Source organism: Vanessa atalanta, chromosome 22 (assembly GCF_905147765.1).
Source record: "Vanessa atalanta chromosome 22, ilVanAtal1.2, whole genome shotgun sequence".
Lineage (NCBI taxonomy): Eukaryota > Metazoa > Arthropoda > Insecta > Lepidoptera > Nymphalidae > Vanessa > Vanessa atalanta.
Genome location: NC_061892.1, coordinates 7,672,329 through 7,688,813, shown reverse-complemented (window position 1 = coordinate 7,688,813; position 16,485 = coordinate 7,672,329). Strand labels below are relative to the sequence as shown.

The 16,485-nt window shown below is 29.2% G+C and overlaps 4 protein-coding genes across 4 annotated transcripts; 2 read left to right on the top strand and 2 right to left on the bottom strand.

The window, feature by feature from the left end:
* The first annotated feature begins 124 nt into the window (after window positions 1–124).
* Window positions 125–1,614, top strand: LOC125072734 (GATA zinc finger domain-containing protein 1). The gene is made up of 3 exons (XM_047683416.1): window positions 125–627; window positions 914–1,100; window positions 1,377–1,614. The coding sequence occupies exons 1-3, from the start codon at window positions 217–219 to the stop codon at window positions 1,541–1,543; spliced, it is 765 nt and encodes a 254-aa protein (XP_047539372.1). The 5' UTR covers window positions 125–216; the 3' UTR covers window positions 1,544–1,614.
* Window positions 1,615–2,822: 1,208 nt separating this feature from the next.
* LOC125072763 (U6 snRNA-associated Sm-like protein LSm6) lies at window positions 2,823–4,133 on the top strand. Its single transcript, XM_047683447.1, has 2 exons — window positions 2,823–3,032; window positions 3,898–4,133. Exons 1-2 carry the CDS (start codon window positions 2,942–2,944, stop codon window positions 4,044–4,046), a joined length of 240 nt encoding a protein of 79 aa, XP_047539403.1. The 5' UTR covers window positions 2,823–2,941; the 3' UTR covers window positions 4,047–4,133.
* A 1,383-nt stretch (window positions 4,134–5,516) lies between these two features.
* Window positions 5,517–7,395, bottom strand: LOC125072773. Its single transcript, XM_047683465.1, has 3 exons — window positions 7,184–7,395; window positions 6,358–6,440; window positions 5,517–5,757 (listed from the first exon to the last, which is right to left on the bottom strand). Exons 1-3 carry the CDS (start codon window positions 7,214–7,216, stop codon window positions 5,640–5,642), a joined length of 234 nt encoding a protein of 77 aa, XP_047539421.1. The 5' UTR covers window positions 7,217–7,395; the 3' UTR covers window positions 5,517–5,639.
* Window positions 7,396–10,850: 3,455 nt separating this feature from the next.
* On the bottom strand, window positions 10,851–16,420 carry LOC125072639 (calcium-independent phospholipase A2-gamma-like). The gene is made up of 10 exons (XM_047683282.1): window positions 15,805–16,420; window positions 15,131–15,444; window positions 14,039–14,176; window positions 13,694–13,789; window positions 13,389–13,587; window positions 13,209–13,295; window positions 12,917–13,035; window positions 12,367–12,561; window positions 12,050–12,281; window positions 10,851–11,648 (listed from the first exon to the last, which is right to left on the bottom strand). Exons 1-10 carry the CDS (start codon window positions 15,923–15,925, stop codon window positions 11,383–11,385), a joined length of 1,767 nt encoding a protein of 588 aa, XP_047539238.1. The 5' UTR covers window positions 15,926–16,420; the 3' UTR covers window positions 10,851–11,382.
* Between the last annotated feature and the right edge of the window lie 65 nt (window positions 16,421–16,485).

The following is a 16,485-nucleotide window of genomic DNA, read 5'->3' as shown; positions in this document are numbered from 1 at the left end:
TAAAAATGTACTAAAGTATTGTTACGTTTAAAAACCACAATCGAAGTGAACAATGTACATATCTGTCTAACACCTATCTGACGACTGACAATTGGATACAACTTCGGATTGTCAAACTCCAAACTTTGACTATATTTTTGTTTATGTCGCTTATTGAATATTTTTAAATTAAAATAATAAAGTTACAGAAATCCACTTAGATGAAAATTATCAAAAATGCCAAAGCCGACATGTGTTCAATGCAATTCAAACGATTCACTGCTCTGGCGGAGTGCAGAAACCGGTCAAATATGCAACGAATGTCACCTTACAAACACTGCAAACAAGGAAGCTAAAACCGAAGCCAACTTTATTAAAACCGAAGGAGACGATAAGAGGGAAGAGAAAGACGATATCGATGTTAAAAATGTGAAGACTGAAGGGGAAACAACGCCAGCAAAGGCTACTGGAAAAGGTACTCGAAAAAGTACGCGCTCAACTAGATACAAAGCGAAAACGCCAGCTCCTGCGCCATCAAAGCCCGCAGCGCCCCGCGGACGAGGTCGAAGAAGTATTTTTAAAAGACAACCATTAAAAGCGCCCACAGCAACAGCAACAGTTGTTACAAGTGAATCTTTATTTTTTAAGGTGAATTTATTTATAAGTAATTTAAAAACTCTTTGCTGATCATAATTATCTTTAAATTTTTGTATATTTTAGTTAAGTAAGTGAGGTGATTTGTTCCATCATATGTTTGTACAGAATTTTAATAAACAGATTGTTTAAAAACTGAATACATTTTGTAATTATAACATTAATATGAACCACATAACAATTTGGATTAACAACAGAATTTTAATATTTAAAACAAAATTAATAATTTCAACCTGTTAATTTAAACTAAAAAAATGCTATATATATATTATTTCTACAGGGTACATACATGCAAGTTGGTGATATTGTGTCAATGATAGATATTGACGGAGGTACATACTATGCTCAAATCCGTGGTTTCCTTACCGACCAGTATTGTGAAAAGAGTGCTGTCGTCACTTGGTTGCTGCCGACAAAAGCAAGTCCACCTCCAGAGAAAGGATTTGATCCAGCTACTTACATTATAGGTAAATCCTTTTAAGTTATCAAGTATACTGATATTGTTTGATATTGTGTGGATACAAACAAAATTAGTGATTTACAATATTGATTCCACATACTTCATAGAATATGAAAAATTAAAACTTATTTAATGTCCATTCTATAACAAAAGATCTTATTTAAATCTCATATAATATTTAAGAGTAATTTATCAAAAGTTGTTTGGTGATTATGATATCTTTATTATTAGTATTTCAACTATTAATAGTCCTATTTAATAAATAATGCTTTTATCTTTTCAGGACCCGAAGAAGAGTTGCCCCGCAAACTAGAATACATGGAGTTTGTAATGCATGCCCCTTCAGACTACTATAAAGCAAGCAACAGCCCATATCCTTTAACTGACAATGAATTGAACAATTACTCTGGTTTTATTTGGACGACGCTTGAACCTAAAGAAAAAACATAAAAGTATATATTCTTTATTTAGGTTTATGTAGCCATTTAAGGTGTTTAATAAATGATTGCGTTTATTTTTATTTTTTACCATAGTTGTTAATCCTAATTTATTATTAATTAACTGTCTGAAAATTTTCAGTTATAAATACATAATGTATTTTTAATTAAAGAATCAATTTTTTTAAACTATATGTGATAATTTTGCAACAAATAGAATTTTAATTAATACAAATTATAACTGGTAGGGTATCAAATTTACATGGTGTTATTGACTATTCTCTAAAGCTCTATATCTAGATAATTTGTCTATGACATCTGACATTAGTTGTAGACAAATCAAAATAAACGTTCTGAATGCTTATGACAATTTATTAACTCTATGGATATGGACACCAAAGCAAATAATTCTATAATCATTACATAGTATAAAACAAAGTCGCTTACCGCTGTCAGTCCCTATGTATTCTTAGATCTTTAAAATTACACAACGGATTTTAATGCGGCTTATTTCAATAGATACATTGATTCAATAGAAAGGTTTTATTATGTATAATACATGTACAATAAAGTAAAGAAACGCTGATAATTTTGGAGTGATATCGTAAATAAACGTATTTTTTTGCGCTTAATTTGCAAAAGCTGGCTGAACCCTACGAGATAGATGAAAATAATATACTACAGTATTGTACACCTTAAAAAGAATCTTCAAGATATATTATATAGAATAGAATATTCCACGTTGATATATTTATCTCATAGGCATAACAATGTTTTATCCTTTACTTTTTACAAGAAATAATGGCTTATTTTCGAAGCAATTTTAAACAATACAGCATTTAATATAATATAATCAATATGGCCCTTTACAGCATGTAATTTAAATGAATATTTTCGAAGATATTACAAATTAAAATACAGGGATAATTTATTACAAAAAAAACTCTGAACGTTGTAAGACATTCTGTAGTATATTTAGTATCAGCATTGCAATTGCGTGTGAAGCCAGGGCGGGTCGTTAGTAATAATTAACAACTATTACCGTTGACACCAAATAGAAAAAATTCAAAGCGATAACATTATGGTGTTGGTTCAGAATGAAAGTATTTAATGTAATCTTATCGCATAGTAATAATGTTTTTGGCATGGTATATATTTTACAGTTAAAAGTATTTTTAACTTTTATATTAAATTATTAATTTCCACTGTTGCATACGCAATTTCGCAATGAATTTGATAAAAACTGGCAATTCTTAGTTTTTAACGTAAGTCACGTATGACATTGACAGCTTAATTGTTTATGGCGGTATTTTTATTTTCATTTCATGTTGTATCGGATATTAAAATAAAAGTAAACAAGTACCATTAAAATATTTATATTTAAATAAAAATACAGTAATCTTTTATAAAAATGAGTCGTAAAGAAGCACTTTCTTCCTTTATTCAACAAATCCACGGTCGTCCGGTGGTAGTGAAACTTAACAGCGGCGTCGATTATAGAGGTAATAATTATTGTAACCTCGACTTTGATTGACTTCCGGTAACATAATGAATAAAATAAATACAAAAATATTAAATTTAATATCCCTTGCTTAATTTTGCTTATGACGTTTTTACTTAAACATTAAAGGTTAGTTTGGTCAAATGTGTATATAATGAAAAGTAATTGTTCTCAACAACGTCTAACCTATAAAAAACTACCATTTATAATGATCAATTAATAAATAGTTTTTAACATATAAATAATAATTAATTAACAAATATCTATGTCTTAACAAAAAACTATGAGCTAATCCTAGTGTATTGCTTCTGAGTTAGTATAATATATATGTTTATAAGCAAAATATTGCATCAAAATGCTTGTCAATATTTATCCTGTTCAATGTTGAGTTTACTCATTACCGTAGTAAGGAAGGTCATTGTTCATAGCATTTAATTTTATGAGATCGTAAATAACTTCAATGTTGTGTGACAATGGTTGATTTAAATGTAAACATAAGTAAATTTGTATTACTTTATATAATGTGGTTGTCTATAAAATTATAACAATAAATATATTTTATATAATTGGCTTAGCATACTTTACTTTACAAACATAATAGATACATAATAGATAACATAATAGATAGATACAATTATTTCTTTTATGAATTTAGGTTTTTGAAAGTGACAAATCAGAATTATGTCTATTATAATTAGATATAAATCATCATAAAATATGTCTTTTATTTGTAGTTTTTTTTCTTTTTCTCACTAAATTAGTTATATTTACAAAAGGGCTAAAACATTGTTCCCAAAAATGTTTACATTTAAATGATACTCAAAATGTTTTAAAGATTGTTTTTAAGAATTTAATTCTAATTTCAGGAGTTCTCGCATGTTTGGATGGATACATGAACATAGCATTGGAGCAAACTGAAGAATATGTAAATGGCCAGCTTAAGAACAAATACGGTGACGCTTTCATTAGAGGAAACAATGTCCTTTACATAAGTACACAAAAAAGAAGAATATAGTTGTTTTTTATTATATAAAAATTATATTTAAGTCTTAATTTAAAAAAAAAGCTGAACTTTGTTATTTAAATAAAATATGATGTACAGCATAAACTTTGGTTTTTTTTATAGTAACTCTACGATACAGAATATATAAAAAATACAAAAACAATTCACTTTTTTATCTATTATCCATATAATACAAAGCAATCACCTTAATTTATATATGATTTTTTTTTTTAAATTATATCAGTATAACATTTTTATTTTCAGGATTTTATTCTATAGTATTTTTACTTCTTCAATATTTTTTATTTGTATCCTTATATGTATAGTAAACCTTTACTTCTTCATAATCCTAAAATATGAAACATTTTAATTTATATAAGTTATTAAAATAATAAATTACATTAATTTTTCTTTATCTCAAAACTTACCTTCGAATCTTTCTGTGGTCCACGTCCATTCCCTAAATCAGCTATCAACTTTTCACCGTTAACGCCATATTTATTTTTATATTCTTCCCTAGCATTTTTTCCTGCTTCTGGATCAAATGGTATATCAACTTTATACCCTAAAATTCGCGGATTAAATAATGGCGCCCAAAAACTCGATTGCAGAAACAAGCACTCATAACAAAATAATGTAGCCAGGATAAAAAATAATTTTAAATTCATTTTCACCTCTGAAACGGTTTTTCTTGTATGAGTAGCAAAATGCGAATGATTCGAGGTAGGAAATATACGCGTAGACGATAAACGTGTAATAAGTATATAGTTTACAACGAACAGTGTTGTTGACTGTGCTAACAGGTCTCAAGGATTAATTCGAATTTGTCGTTTTAAGGTGAAGCCAATTTAACACGTCTTATTATTAATTAATTATAGTGCCAAACTGCATAGAGTATTTCTATAATGATTTATATGTATTATTAATTACCGCCATTCATCATAAAATAGCTTATAGGTCATTGCTACAACAAATTTCCCCGCTGCAACGTTTGAAGCATATTCATCAAGCTGGATATAATATAAAAAAAAACTTTTTGTCAAAAGTAAATCCAAGAAATAAATAGGTTTTCTTACTATGTTTTCCTTCAGAATGATCACGCGATGATTTATAAACAAACTAAAAACAATAAAATTTAAGTAGCAGCTGTCTTAATTTGAATCTGCGATCTTCGTTTTCTACTGAAATATCTGGCTTTTCGGAAATTGAAAAATAAAGTTATAAATTGAACATTCATATTACAATTATAAAATATTTTAAATAATATGTATTGGCCTTAAGACAAAATTATATACATTTCAAAAGGAACAGGAAGACAATTTCATTAAAAACTGCTTTTTATTTACAATACAATGTATAAATGTTGTTTATTTCTCTTTCAATGTCGTTTATTTTTATTACTAAAATTTTAAAAGAGTAAAAACCAGTGAGCTTTGTGTTATAATTGTTTATTTTTAAAACTTCTTTAAAATATAACAGATATTTAACAATCAGAGTTTGACAAAATTTTTCAACACGTATTAAACAATGTTGTATATTTTGCATATAAAATGTTATAAAATTATCCATATACAAACACGTCACAATGTATATGTTTAATACATTTTAGTGAATGCCTTCAAGTGGCGAATATGATTTGTATTGATATAATTCTGGTCCTCCATAGCCGTACAGTAGCTTTCCTTTGCCATTTTCATCATAATACGGATACCGGTATTTTGGCCTGAAAAAAAAAGAGATAACATATTAATTTAATTTAGCACGCTTATCCACTATGGGTTTGTTATTACACATTTTACAGATTTTCATCCCACTAATGCAAGGTTTCTTCATAATATAGGTATACCTCCGCGCCTATTATGGAGCGGTGCACTATCTAGGGAATCATAAAAACCCATCTCCATAAATGTTCTACATCTGCTTTTCCCCATAATTTCCCAATGTTTGATAAAACCGTGAAAGTCCTTCTTCCCTTCAGTACCAGAAGCTTATGTTTGGTGGGATTTTCAGCAAACTAATATTAAAAATAAATACCAATAATCAATTGAATCTTATTTAACTTTTAAGTATAAGCCTTAAAATGGCATATAAAATTTAATAATATCATCTTTTTATACACTTAACATAAATTTCCAAAAATCTACTTTATTTTACTATTATTTTAATTATTCTTTTGGTACCCACCGGATTATGCTGTAGATATTTTTTTCTTTACATATTTTAGTATATATTTTATCTTTTCGACCAAATCCATTAGATATGTTCTAAGACTATTTCTAAGAATGAAATCTTAACTTCGCTTTCAATAATAAATAGTCATTACCTTTCGAAGTATTGGAAATTTGGTGCTCGTGGTTGTGGAACCGTAGATTCCGTGGTGATCACCATAGATAAACCCACGACAAGCTAAAAATAAATAATAATATCTTAAAAAGTTTAGTCTACTTGAAGTTACAGGTGCTTCCCTTCACGCATTCGCAACTTCAAGCATTGTTATGACAGAATGTCAATCAACATTAATATACCATTTATTGGTACATTAGAATAAAATTGCACATACATTTAAATATAACATTAAATTTAATAAATGAGCGATTCAATGAGAAATTTTAGATATATTGTAAAGTATGTAATAGTAAGAATTTTCGGCTTGCTTCCTTCCATTGCTGATTTCAGATAAGAAAAAAAAAAAATCCCAGCAGTCCCGACACATATTCCGTTACATTCAAATCATACCTTTTAATGATGATGATGAATGAACCTTGGATATAAGAATATCGCGAAATTGATAGATATTGTTTTGTTTCGAGGTAATTATGTTGTATAATATATTTTAGTAACCCTTTCATAAAGTAAAGTCATACTAACAACTCAACATAGTCAGGAACGACGAAACGATTTGTTAGGTAACTTCACAATTCCTGGCGAGGATGCATGTTACGAAATTAAATAACAGCTAGTACAAAACGTATCCTGCCATCTATCGGCGAGTAGTATTAATATTTTTATAAATATTATTATTAATAGTGAAATAGTTTTACACGTTTTTGTGTGAGTAATTATACTTATTTCAAAGCAAAGACAATATAGAGACATACTCAATATGTAGGAACTTTGTCACTTAACACATCAAAATAAATGTTACTTACCATTAAAATGAAAAACCTCCAACACTTTTCCATTTCTGAAGAATAATAAAACACTAGCACAATTTTTCCTCTTTTAAAGATAGTTATAAATCAAAAACACAAACTTTAACAGTGTACGTGCGCCACTCAGTGTAACGGTTTTAAAACTAGTCAGCTGCCTCGAGAAAGTGTGCCTCGAATGCTAATGATTCTTCATAACCCACTTAGTCCAGGGACTTTGTTTCTGTGACCTTGAAAGATAATACATACATAACTGTGGAATAAGACGAAACCTTTTGTCTTGTCACTTTTTAACCTGTTTCAAGAGGTCGCCGAACTTTAAGGTTGGAAGGTTCAGTAGCTATAGTGTGCCTAGATAATGTTGATATTTATGATTGCACAAGTACAAAGGAATATTTATGTTAATCAAATATTTGGTTAAATTCATTATTAATAAGCATTTTTCATTTGTCTTTGTGTACTATGTCAACTGTTAATCAGATAAATACCGAATTTACTATTTAAACTTATATAAATATTTGGAAGTGAATGTAATGTTATTAAAATTTGATATTAATAATGAATTATAGTTAATAAGCCTACAAGGATCATGTTTTTTAATCCAACTATACTAAAGAAGTGAAAGTCACGGCACCGTAATGAGTTCTTACGTCAGATATACGTTTCTAGAATGCTTCTCATATTTTCATTTCATTATTTGATCCGATTACATCGCAACAAAGGAAGATAAAGTATAAATTAAAGGAAGATCTTTTGAGCGGTCGAAGGACCGATTTCATTAATACTTTATCACAATAGAATCGTAATCGTTAACCATTTAGCCGTTTAATAGAATAGGGATTTAAAAAAAATACCTATTCCGTAATATTATGAATTTTATTATAGTAAACCTGTACTTATTTATTGTGTAATAATTGTCACAAATAAATCGGTCGGTCAGCCTCTACATGTTTTACATAATGAACAAACGTCACACGTATGGCATAATCGATTAAACAATTATTGCGTAATTTGTATTTTTTTGACGAAGTCAGAAGATATAGTCCAGTGGTATAGGCTATTTGACTGATTTTTAAAATTCATTTTATATTATTTAGTAGAGGTTAAGGAACCCAGTAAAAGTCGTTTTTTAAATTATAGTACATATTTGCTGAAAAATATCAAATTAAAAATTCCATATTGAAATAGCGCGCGAAGACGCTACTTTTACAATATGGCGCTGCAATGGGGTCAGTGACGTCACTTGCCTGTATTGCAATCTGTGGCACATATAATCCACATACAGTAGGCAAACGAGGTTAACAAGCAAGTGACGTCATCATAAAGCCGACCAATCAGGAGCGTTTTGTGTCACGTGACAATCGTTTAAAGAAATGCATTTTTATTTATGGATTTTTGAATAAATTAATTATTATTTTCAACTTTTGTTAATAAATAACCATTTTTAAACTCATAATATATATTGATTACAATAATTGAAACTTTATTTTTCGCATTGTCAAGTGGGTAGCCTATTAGAGTACATAAGTTTCAACCAAAGATTACGGGTTCGAGCACGGGCAAGCAATACTTTACTTTAGTGGACTTCAATTTGTATTTTCATCTCGTGTTCGGTGAAGAAATGTGTCGTGAGGAAACTTGTATGTGTCGAATAAAAATCTGCCACTTTTGTATCCTTGAACCTGTATTACTAAAGTGTCGTTGAATTGTATTATTACTATGGAGCTAACTCCATACTTATATAGCCAGACTAATCTTGGTTAACTTGTTACTTGGTGGTGCAACCCGTCTGGGTAGGTACCACCCACTCATCATAATATATTCAGCTATACTTAGTATTGTTGGGTTCCGGTTTGAGGGGTGAGTGATTGTAACTACAGACATAAGAAACATAGTATCTCAGTTCCCAAGCTTGGTGATGCTTTGGTTAAGTTAGAAATTGTTAAAAATTCATATGGTACAAATTAGTAGTAACCAGTAGTAACTTAGTAGTGACCACTTATCATAAAAAATCTATTATTCACAGTAGCTATACCTTATTAATATGTCAGAGTTATTTGGCATAGGCCCTGAGACAATTGTTACCAAAAAGTTTTTTTAGGGAAATATATAATTAAAAAAACTGAAGAAGTAGGTATTTAGATATTTTATTTATTTAAGAAATTACAAATGACTAGAAAACAGTGTACTAAACTTCTACCATCGCGTTTTATCGCTAATAACATTAAATATTAACAACAAATTATATTTAACATAGATAAAATGCTTCTTATTATTATCATTTAACAAAACTAAAAATTCATCAACTAAGAACAATACAATTGGTATGTTTTTTTTATATTATGGAAACAAGAATGTTTTATAACAAAATTCCTTTGTCAGATTAAAAACTTCCAAAAAAAAAAAAATCAACTGTCATTGTAATAGACAGCATTTTTTTCCTTAAAAAAGGTCATATTTTTAATTATACAATACATTAATCTGATATAATATTTATTATAAACTTTACAGCAATAATAATTATTATAGTGTAGGCAATACTTATTAATTTAGGTACCATTTAAGTATAATAGTGAAGAATACAATGAGCTGGTTTAATGTCACAAGACAAGCTATTATATAGCTTAACTAAACTAATTTATTTATATAAACAATTTTATTTATTGCGTTTAATATTCGTTTTATTTTTTTATTTAATTTACGGAGTAATATAATTTACAATTCAATTTATTCTTAATTAATATTCGATCACAAGTCATTATGATGCATTCAGTATTAATTGGTTTTTACATGCAATTTATTTCATACATTTTTGTAATAGGTGTACTAATAATATATTTTTTTTAAATATATTTTGTGTCAAGTACAGCCCTAACATCTATTTTCTTCTACATTAAGGCGCATCGCATTTTATATGTAAAAGTGAATTAATGTGCTTAACACAATATTTAAAGACTATATTTGAATATAGAAGCAAAATAATGTGAGAATAATGTGAATCATTCCTAAGGCTGTCTGGAAGAGATTGCTGCCTAAGTGCAATATTATAATTCTACATATAAATGTCATTGACATGCAATAAAGTATTTGTATAGTATTTTATTCCGTAAGGTTATTTAATAATTTATATTCTAATTTAATATTATATAATTATCACAATTCACTTAATGTCTATACAAAAACTTTCAAATATACATGGTGCGATAAATTTATAATTTGCTTATAATATTAAGTTTCATAAATGCAAACTATATTACTATAGTATTGTGTTTAACAATAAAACACTGATTATAGTTTTTAGACATTACTCAGTAATATCTGTGTTATTGTTGCATTCATAGCCAAGCTATAACAATAGGCAACATATACGGAGAAGAGTGCAATATATATATCAAACATTTTACTATAAATCAATAATTATGAAGTTTGAAAATAGAATTATATGACATTTAATCACATATCAAAAAATTCCAGTACAATATTCAGGACCTAAGCTTTTTTTTGTCTGCGAGCTTTTAGCATATTTTAATTTTATTATGTATTTTAATTTATTTTATATTCGAAATCAATATTGACTAGTTTCTATCGCATAAAAATAAACTTTTAATATTCTTTAAGTTTCAATTAATTAAATTGTTTAGAAAATTAAACAATTTATTTATTAAATTCATTACTATATTAAATTTTAGATTCCAATATTTCAAGAATAATATTGTAATAAAATCTATAAAAAAATGTAGTGACGTCACAAGCTGGCTTATGTACATCCGTCTCACTTTCGCCTAAGCATTTATTTGCCCCAAATCGCGATATGCGCTTATAAATGAATGAACGAAACTACTAAATTGAATGAGATTGAATACTCATATTTTTAGATAGCAGGAATTGCTATGTTGTAATTGATTATATTTCTTTTAAATAGCAAATATTTACAATCTTTATATATTATTTTTGCTGGTACATTAGAATTGGGACTCTTAAGCATATAACATTACAATTAACAGGATAAATGCATTACCCTTCTTGGATAAACAATGGTTGAGTAAAAATCCATACTGATAATTGGAGTGTCAAGATATCAAGACTCGTGAACTTTATTCACTTTACAATGATTGGTTATCATTGTTATCAATCATTCCATTCATTCCATTCACTCTTTTCATTCAGCAAGTTTCATATTCTTGCTGGTTCTTTGACCGTCAGTTGGCATGGGATATACCCATCAACTGGCTCCTGTGATGTACATAATCCATAACCCTTTGGGTCACTGTTCGTTTTCTTACCAACATGGCGGCCGCTTGTTCGAACTTATGCTGATTCCGCCTGATATACGCCATCGTGTCTGTGATCATGTTTTGTAGCTTTTCAGGATTGATTTCGTCCATCGCGCACTCTTCCATTAGAGGGGGGTTGAATCGGTAATAGTTGCCAGGTGGTAATAAATCGTTAAGGACTAGATGAACACCTGCAAATAAAAATAGGTTCTATTTAGCTTTCAATACATTTAAATGTTAAGCGCGATATCAATGGTTTAAAGTGAGGTTTATAAAATCTAAAATTGCTTAACATATTTTAGTTAGTGGTAAAATTGACTAATAATTAATTCTAGTCCACATATTTAAAACTTTTCATATAAAAGAAAAAAATGTTTGGATTATGGTTGATAGAATTCTATGAGGCATAATTCAAAAACATTACATAAGTGTCAAATTTGCATGCATGTGACTTTAAAAACTTATAAGAAATACTTTATTAAATCAAAAATAATTGGTTACTGATGTACAATAATAATTCATTTCTTTAAAAAAATATTTTTGGCAATAATGCTATGTTACAATTTTATAATATTAAAACTTATTTTGTTACCTTCAGTATCAGTAGCCGAGTCCAAAATCTTATTGAACTTGTCCTTCCAGCTGGTTCCAGAGGTTTCCTTTGCTAGGCCCTTGCTCATTAGCTCATAGTCCAAATGCTTATTCAGAGCCTTTCCGGTTCCCACCGATATTACTGTGCTGTTATTCATGTTGTTCGGACCAAATAACAACTTAGCTTCATGCAGACCCACACCAGTTGGGTTGTTAACCATTATACCACCATCCTGTTAAAACATTAAAACATTATACTTAAGTTGAAATAAACGATTAGAACCAATAAATTTGATCAATAGTGGAGCGTGTTCCCACCTGGTGCAGCAGGCCCTGCAAGCGGAACTCCGTGAAGTATGTGGGGGCGGCGGCGGAGGCGCGCACGGCGTGCCACAGCTTGGCGCGCGAGCTGCCCGCGAACACGGAGCGCACGCGGAACCCGCACTCGTACGTGCGGAACAGGAACGGCGCCAGGCGCGAGCCCGAGTTCACCACGCACGACACCAGCGCCATCTGTAACAATTTGTATTATGTTTCATTACATTTATTCTTATTTGACATCAGATATATAATAGTAAAGGTTATATGTAGGATTTTATAAAGTAAAAATAATGTAAAAAAAAATATCATATTATTTAATTATTAGGAAAATACTAACTCAATGGGAATAGATAGTAACTGAAGGAAACAAAAACATTCGCCATACTATGTTTTACAACAAAACACATCGGCAGACATTGAGTGCAACATATTATGTATAGCTTAATAAAATAAACAATATATAAAACATTTACTCATTATTAGGGAAATGATTTTTACTATCTGTAGACTATATTATATTATTAATAGCATTCAAATGAATTCTTACCTTAGGTGTGTTATGTCTGTTACACTCAGTGAGCGTGCAGTCCTGTAGGTTCTCTTTCAGCAACTTCTCCCAGGCATCTGTATCATAGTATGAATGACTCCATACTAGCCTAGACGTTCCTGTGAAAAAACAATAATATATATATATAATGAAAATGTCTTAATTCTTTATTCTACTTATAAAATGTTAACAATATTTACTGTTAACATTATAAAATAATTGAAAACTCTAACATATATTAACATTTTAAGAGAGAGTGCTTTATAAAGTAATCATAATAAGTATTACATACCACCGATAAGAGATGTGTTTCCAAACATTTGTTTTGATAAGGTGTGGTACATTTGATTAGCCGTTTCTAAGTTACCTGCGCCGCTAGCTGTAATATAATAAAACATTACCATTATTATTATATGTATATGGACCATATATACTATTATGAGTATTATTCACAATCTTAATAGGATCTTACCAATGACAGCAGCAATGATAGCTCCAGTGCTGACACCAATGATATAATCAAACATTTCCTGCACCCTCCTGCCAGTTAATCTTTCCAAATGCCTCAATATCTCTATCGCTATAATTCCTCTGATGCCTCCACCATCTATTGACAGAATGTTGGGACCACGATTCTTCGTAGGACCAGTGTAACCCATTAGAGCTAAAGCCTAAAAATTAAATTAAAATTGACTTTCAGAATTTGACCTTAATTTTTTTAGATAAATTTGTGTCAAGTGTTTTATAAGCATGTTATGTTTCTAAATTTGAACTGACCTCATTGACAAGACCGTTGACTTCCTTGTTTATAGATATATCGTCACTTTTCTTCAATTTATGCTGTACCCTTAACAATGCTCTGACTGCTCCTTCCTGTAATAGATAATTTTTAAAACATTGCTTTGATAATCTATACATAAGAACTGGAAACTAGTTAAGACATACTTTCAAGCAATTTCAATAGGACTATTTAATCCTAGTTAAATATTATTATAATATAAAACATGGACTCACATAGTGTAAAAAAGTTTTTATTTTTGAGTTAATATCACACAATTTGTTTTTAATTGGGGAAAGTATCGAAAATCATGGAAGGTATTTGGAAACTGAGCAAATTTTTACCTTAATAGCATAGTCTCTCGACTCAGGGTATTGTTGAAGATGTTCTATGAAATGTTCAGTTCTTTTTAGAAGGCATTCTGGTGTTTCGGCTGTCACTATAGCTGATATCACGTAGGCAGTTCGGGAATGGATTGAAGTCTGTTAACAAATTGTTTCTCATATTAAAATAAAATTGTACAACATGACTTAGCTTTAGCAATATAATATTCCGTAAAATGTTTGCAAATTATTGTAAATAAAATCAATAAATGCAGAATTGCATTGCAGAATTAAGTTTGGGTGCAATAAAGAATAAATAAATAAATTGGCTTCTTGAACATTTTAAAATTAACATTCAATAGGATTTTGAAATTGAGTTCTGCCTAATTGTCATCAGTACATTGTTTGTACTATTCTAAATTCCCACTACAATGAGAAATAGGAAAGTGTGTTTATCTCTCATTCACAACAACAACAAATAAACAGTTCAATCTGATGGGCATAAAGCCATTTTTTAAAACTAGTAATTATAATACAACATACTTTACAATTTGAAGTATACCATGAATACTTAACATAATTATTATTATCACATATGCTGCCTATATACATGTTAAGATAACAATTGAACACAGATAGGAAATCAGAGAGAGATAAATATGTTTACCATGTTGTGTGCTGATCATACTTGCCTACTTTACATTTATTGACGCTATCTATGATAATTCATCATTGTTATTGAATGATCACGACTTATTATAATGCTGATTAGTGAGAAGTGCATGACAGATAGAGGTTTTAGGTCAAATGATAATAAAAATTGTTATTAAAACTAATATTATCAAAAAGTCAAATTATTAAAAAATGAGTACCACTCTGATTGTATATAAAAATATGTCTTTTTTTTTAAATTGTATGCGTTTCTAAGTTTAATAATTGTTGTAATTTTATATAATTAATATCTTACAATGTTTTTACGAGCAAGGATTACATCTGCTTTGATTAAGTCAAATAATGGTCTTTGTTCTAAAGTTGATTATGCTATGAATACAAAATATGGTTAAAAATCTTTTTATTTTTTTCTACATAAACAAAGGTATTAATGAATCATACCTTTGTGATGATAGGTTTGTTTGTCTTCCAGGTGGGTTCAGATATCTTTCCAAAATGAAGATCTTTTTTCAGCTTAAGTCCCTGCCAGAGACCTTCAAGGGTAATTTCTTTAGCATCTGACCCTATGGTCAGACCCTCCTGGCTGATTTTCTCCTCTTTGTCATTTTTTTCTTTTACATTCTGTACCTTTGCCTCAGTTTCTTCAACTGTTGTTGCATTTACTTTATTATGAGTAGTTATTTGTTCGACATTTTTCACATCTACAGATTCACCTATTCTGACTGATAAAGCTCTTTCAAACTTTTTAATCAAACCTATGACAAAGGAAGGACAGTTACTTGATTATTTAAATATAAATATCTATAAAAATGTGCAAAACAACAAACAAAACTAACAAACCCTCTGGAGACTTCATTTTTTAAATTTATTCTAATATACTATACCTAATATGTATATGAAAAATGTAATATTGAACAAAAAAAAAAAATTTTGAAAATTTGAATAAGAAAAAAGTATGAATAAGAATTCTAAGGATTCACATGAAACTGATTCAAATCATGAACCCAATATAATTAGCAAATATAAAAAATATGAAATTTATTTGAATTCACATTTCATATTCACGAATAAATATATCTATAAAAGGTAAAGTAGTAGAGGAACGTATAACTTACTTTCCCATTGTTCGGGTGTCGCTGGTTTAATTTTCTGCACTAATTTTTCAACTTCAGAATTTAAGTTACTTATTGAAAGGTAGTGCCTTATAATCCGCCACTGTCCTCCTAACGACGACATTTTCGCCAATTGTTTATTTAAGTACCGTTCTTAAAGAACTGTCCACGTATAAATTGAAGTTTAATCAACTCGTACTCTAGTATTTCGATAATTTTAGTACAAATGATTCGATGCACATACACTGATCACGTACACAACTTATGTAGTGGATAACTTCGAGTAAATTGATTAAAGAAAAATCTTAATTACACACGTAATAAAGCAAAAGTCAAATTTATATATTAACGTCCCCAAAACGTCTTAGTTTCGCATAAAACCTTGGCAAATAAATTAAAATATCGCTAATAATATATCACAAATAGATCAATGACAGCGAGCGCAATGACGTCAGATCGCGCGATCACTGATCAGTGCTACCAATATGAGCTAATCAAAACAAAGTTCTAATATTCGCTCTCTTTTGGCTTGATTCTATTAACACTTCCTGGTATATTATATTATTCACAAGGTTATATGTATTTATTTATTTATCTTGTATTCACCGCAAAAGAAAATTGTAGACTGAATCAACGCGTGCAATAACAAGTAGTTTTATACTTGTGTAAAAACATGTTTGTGTT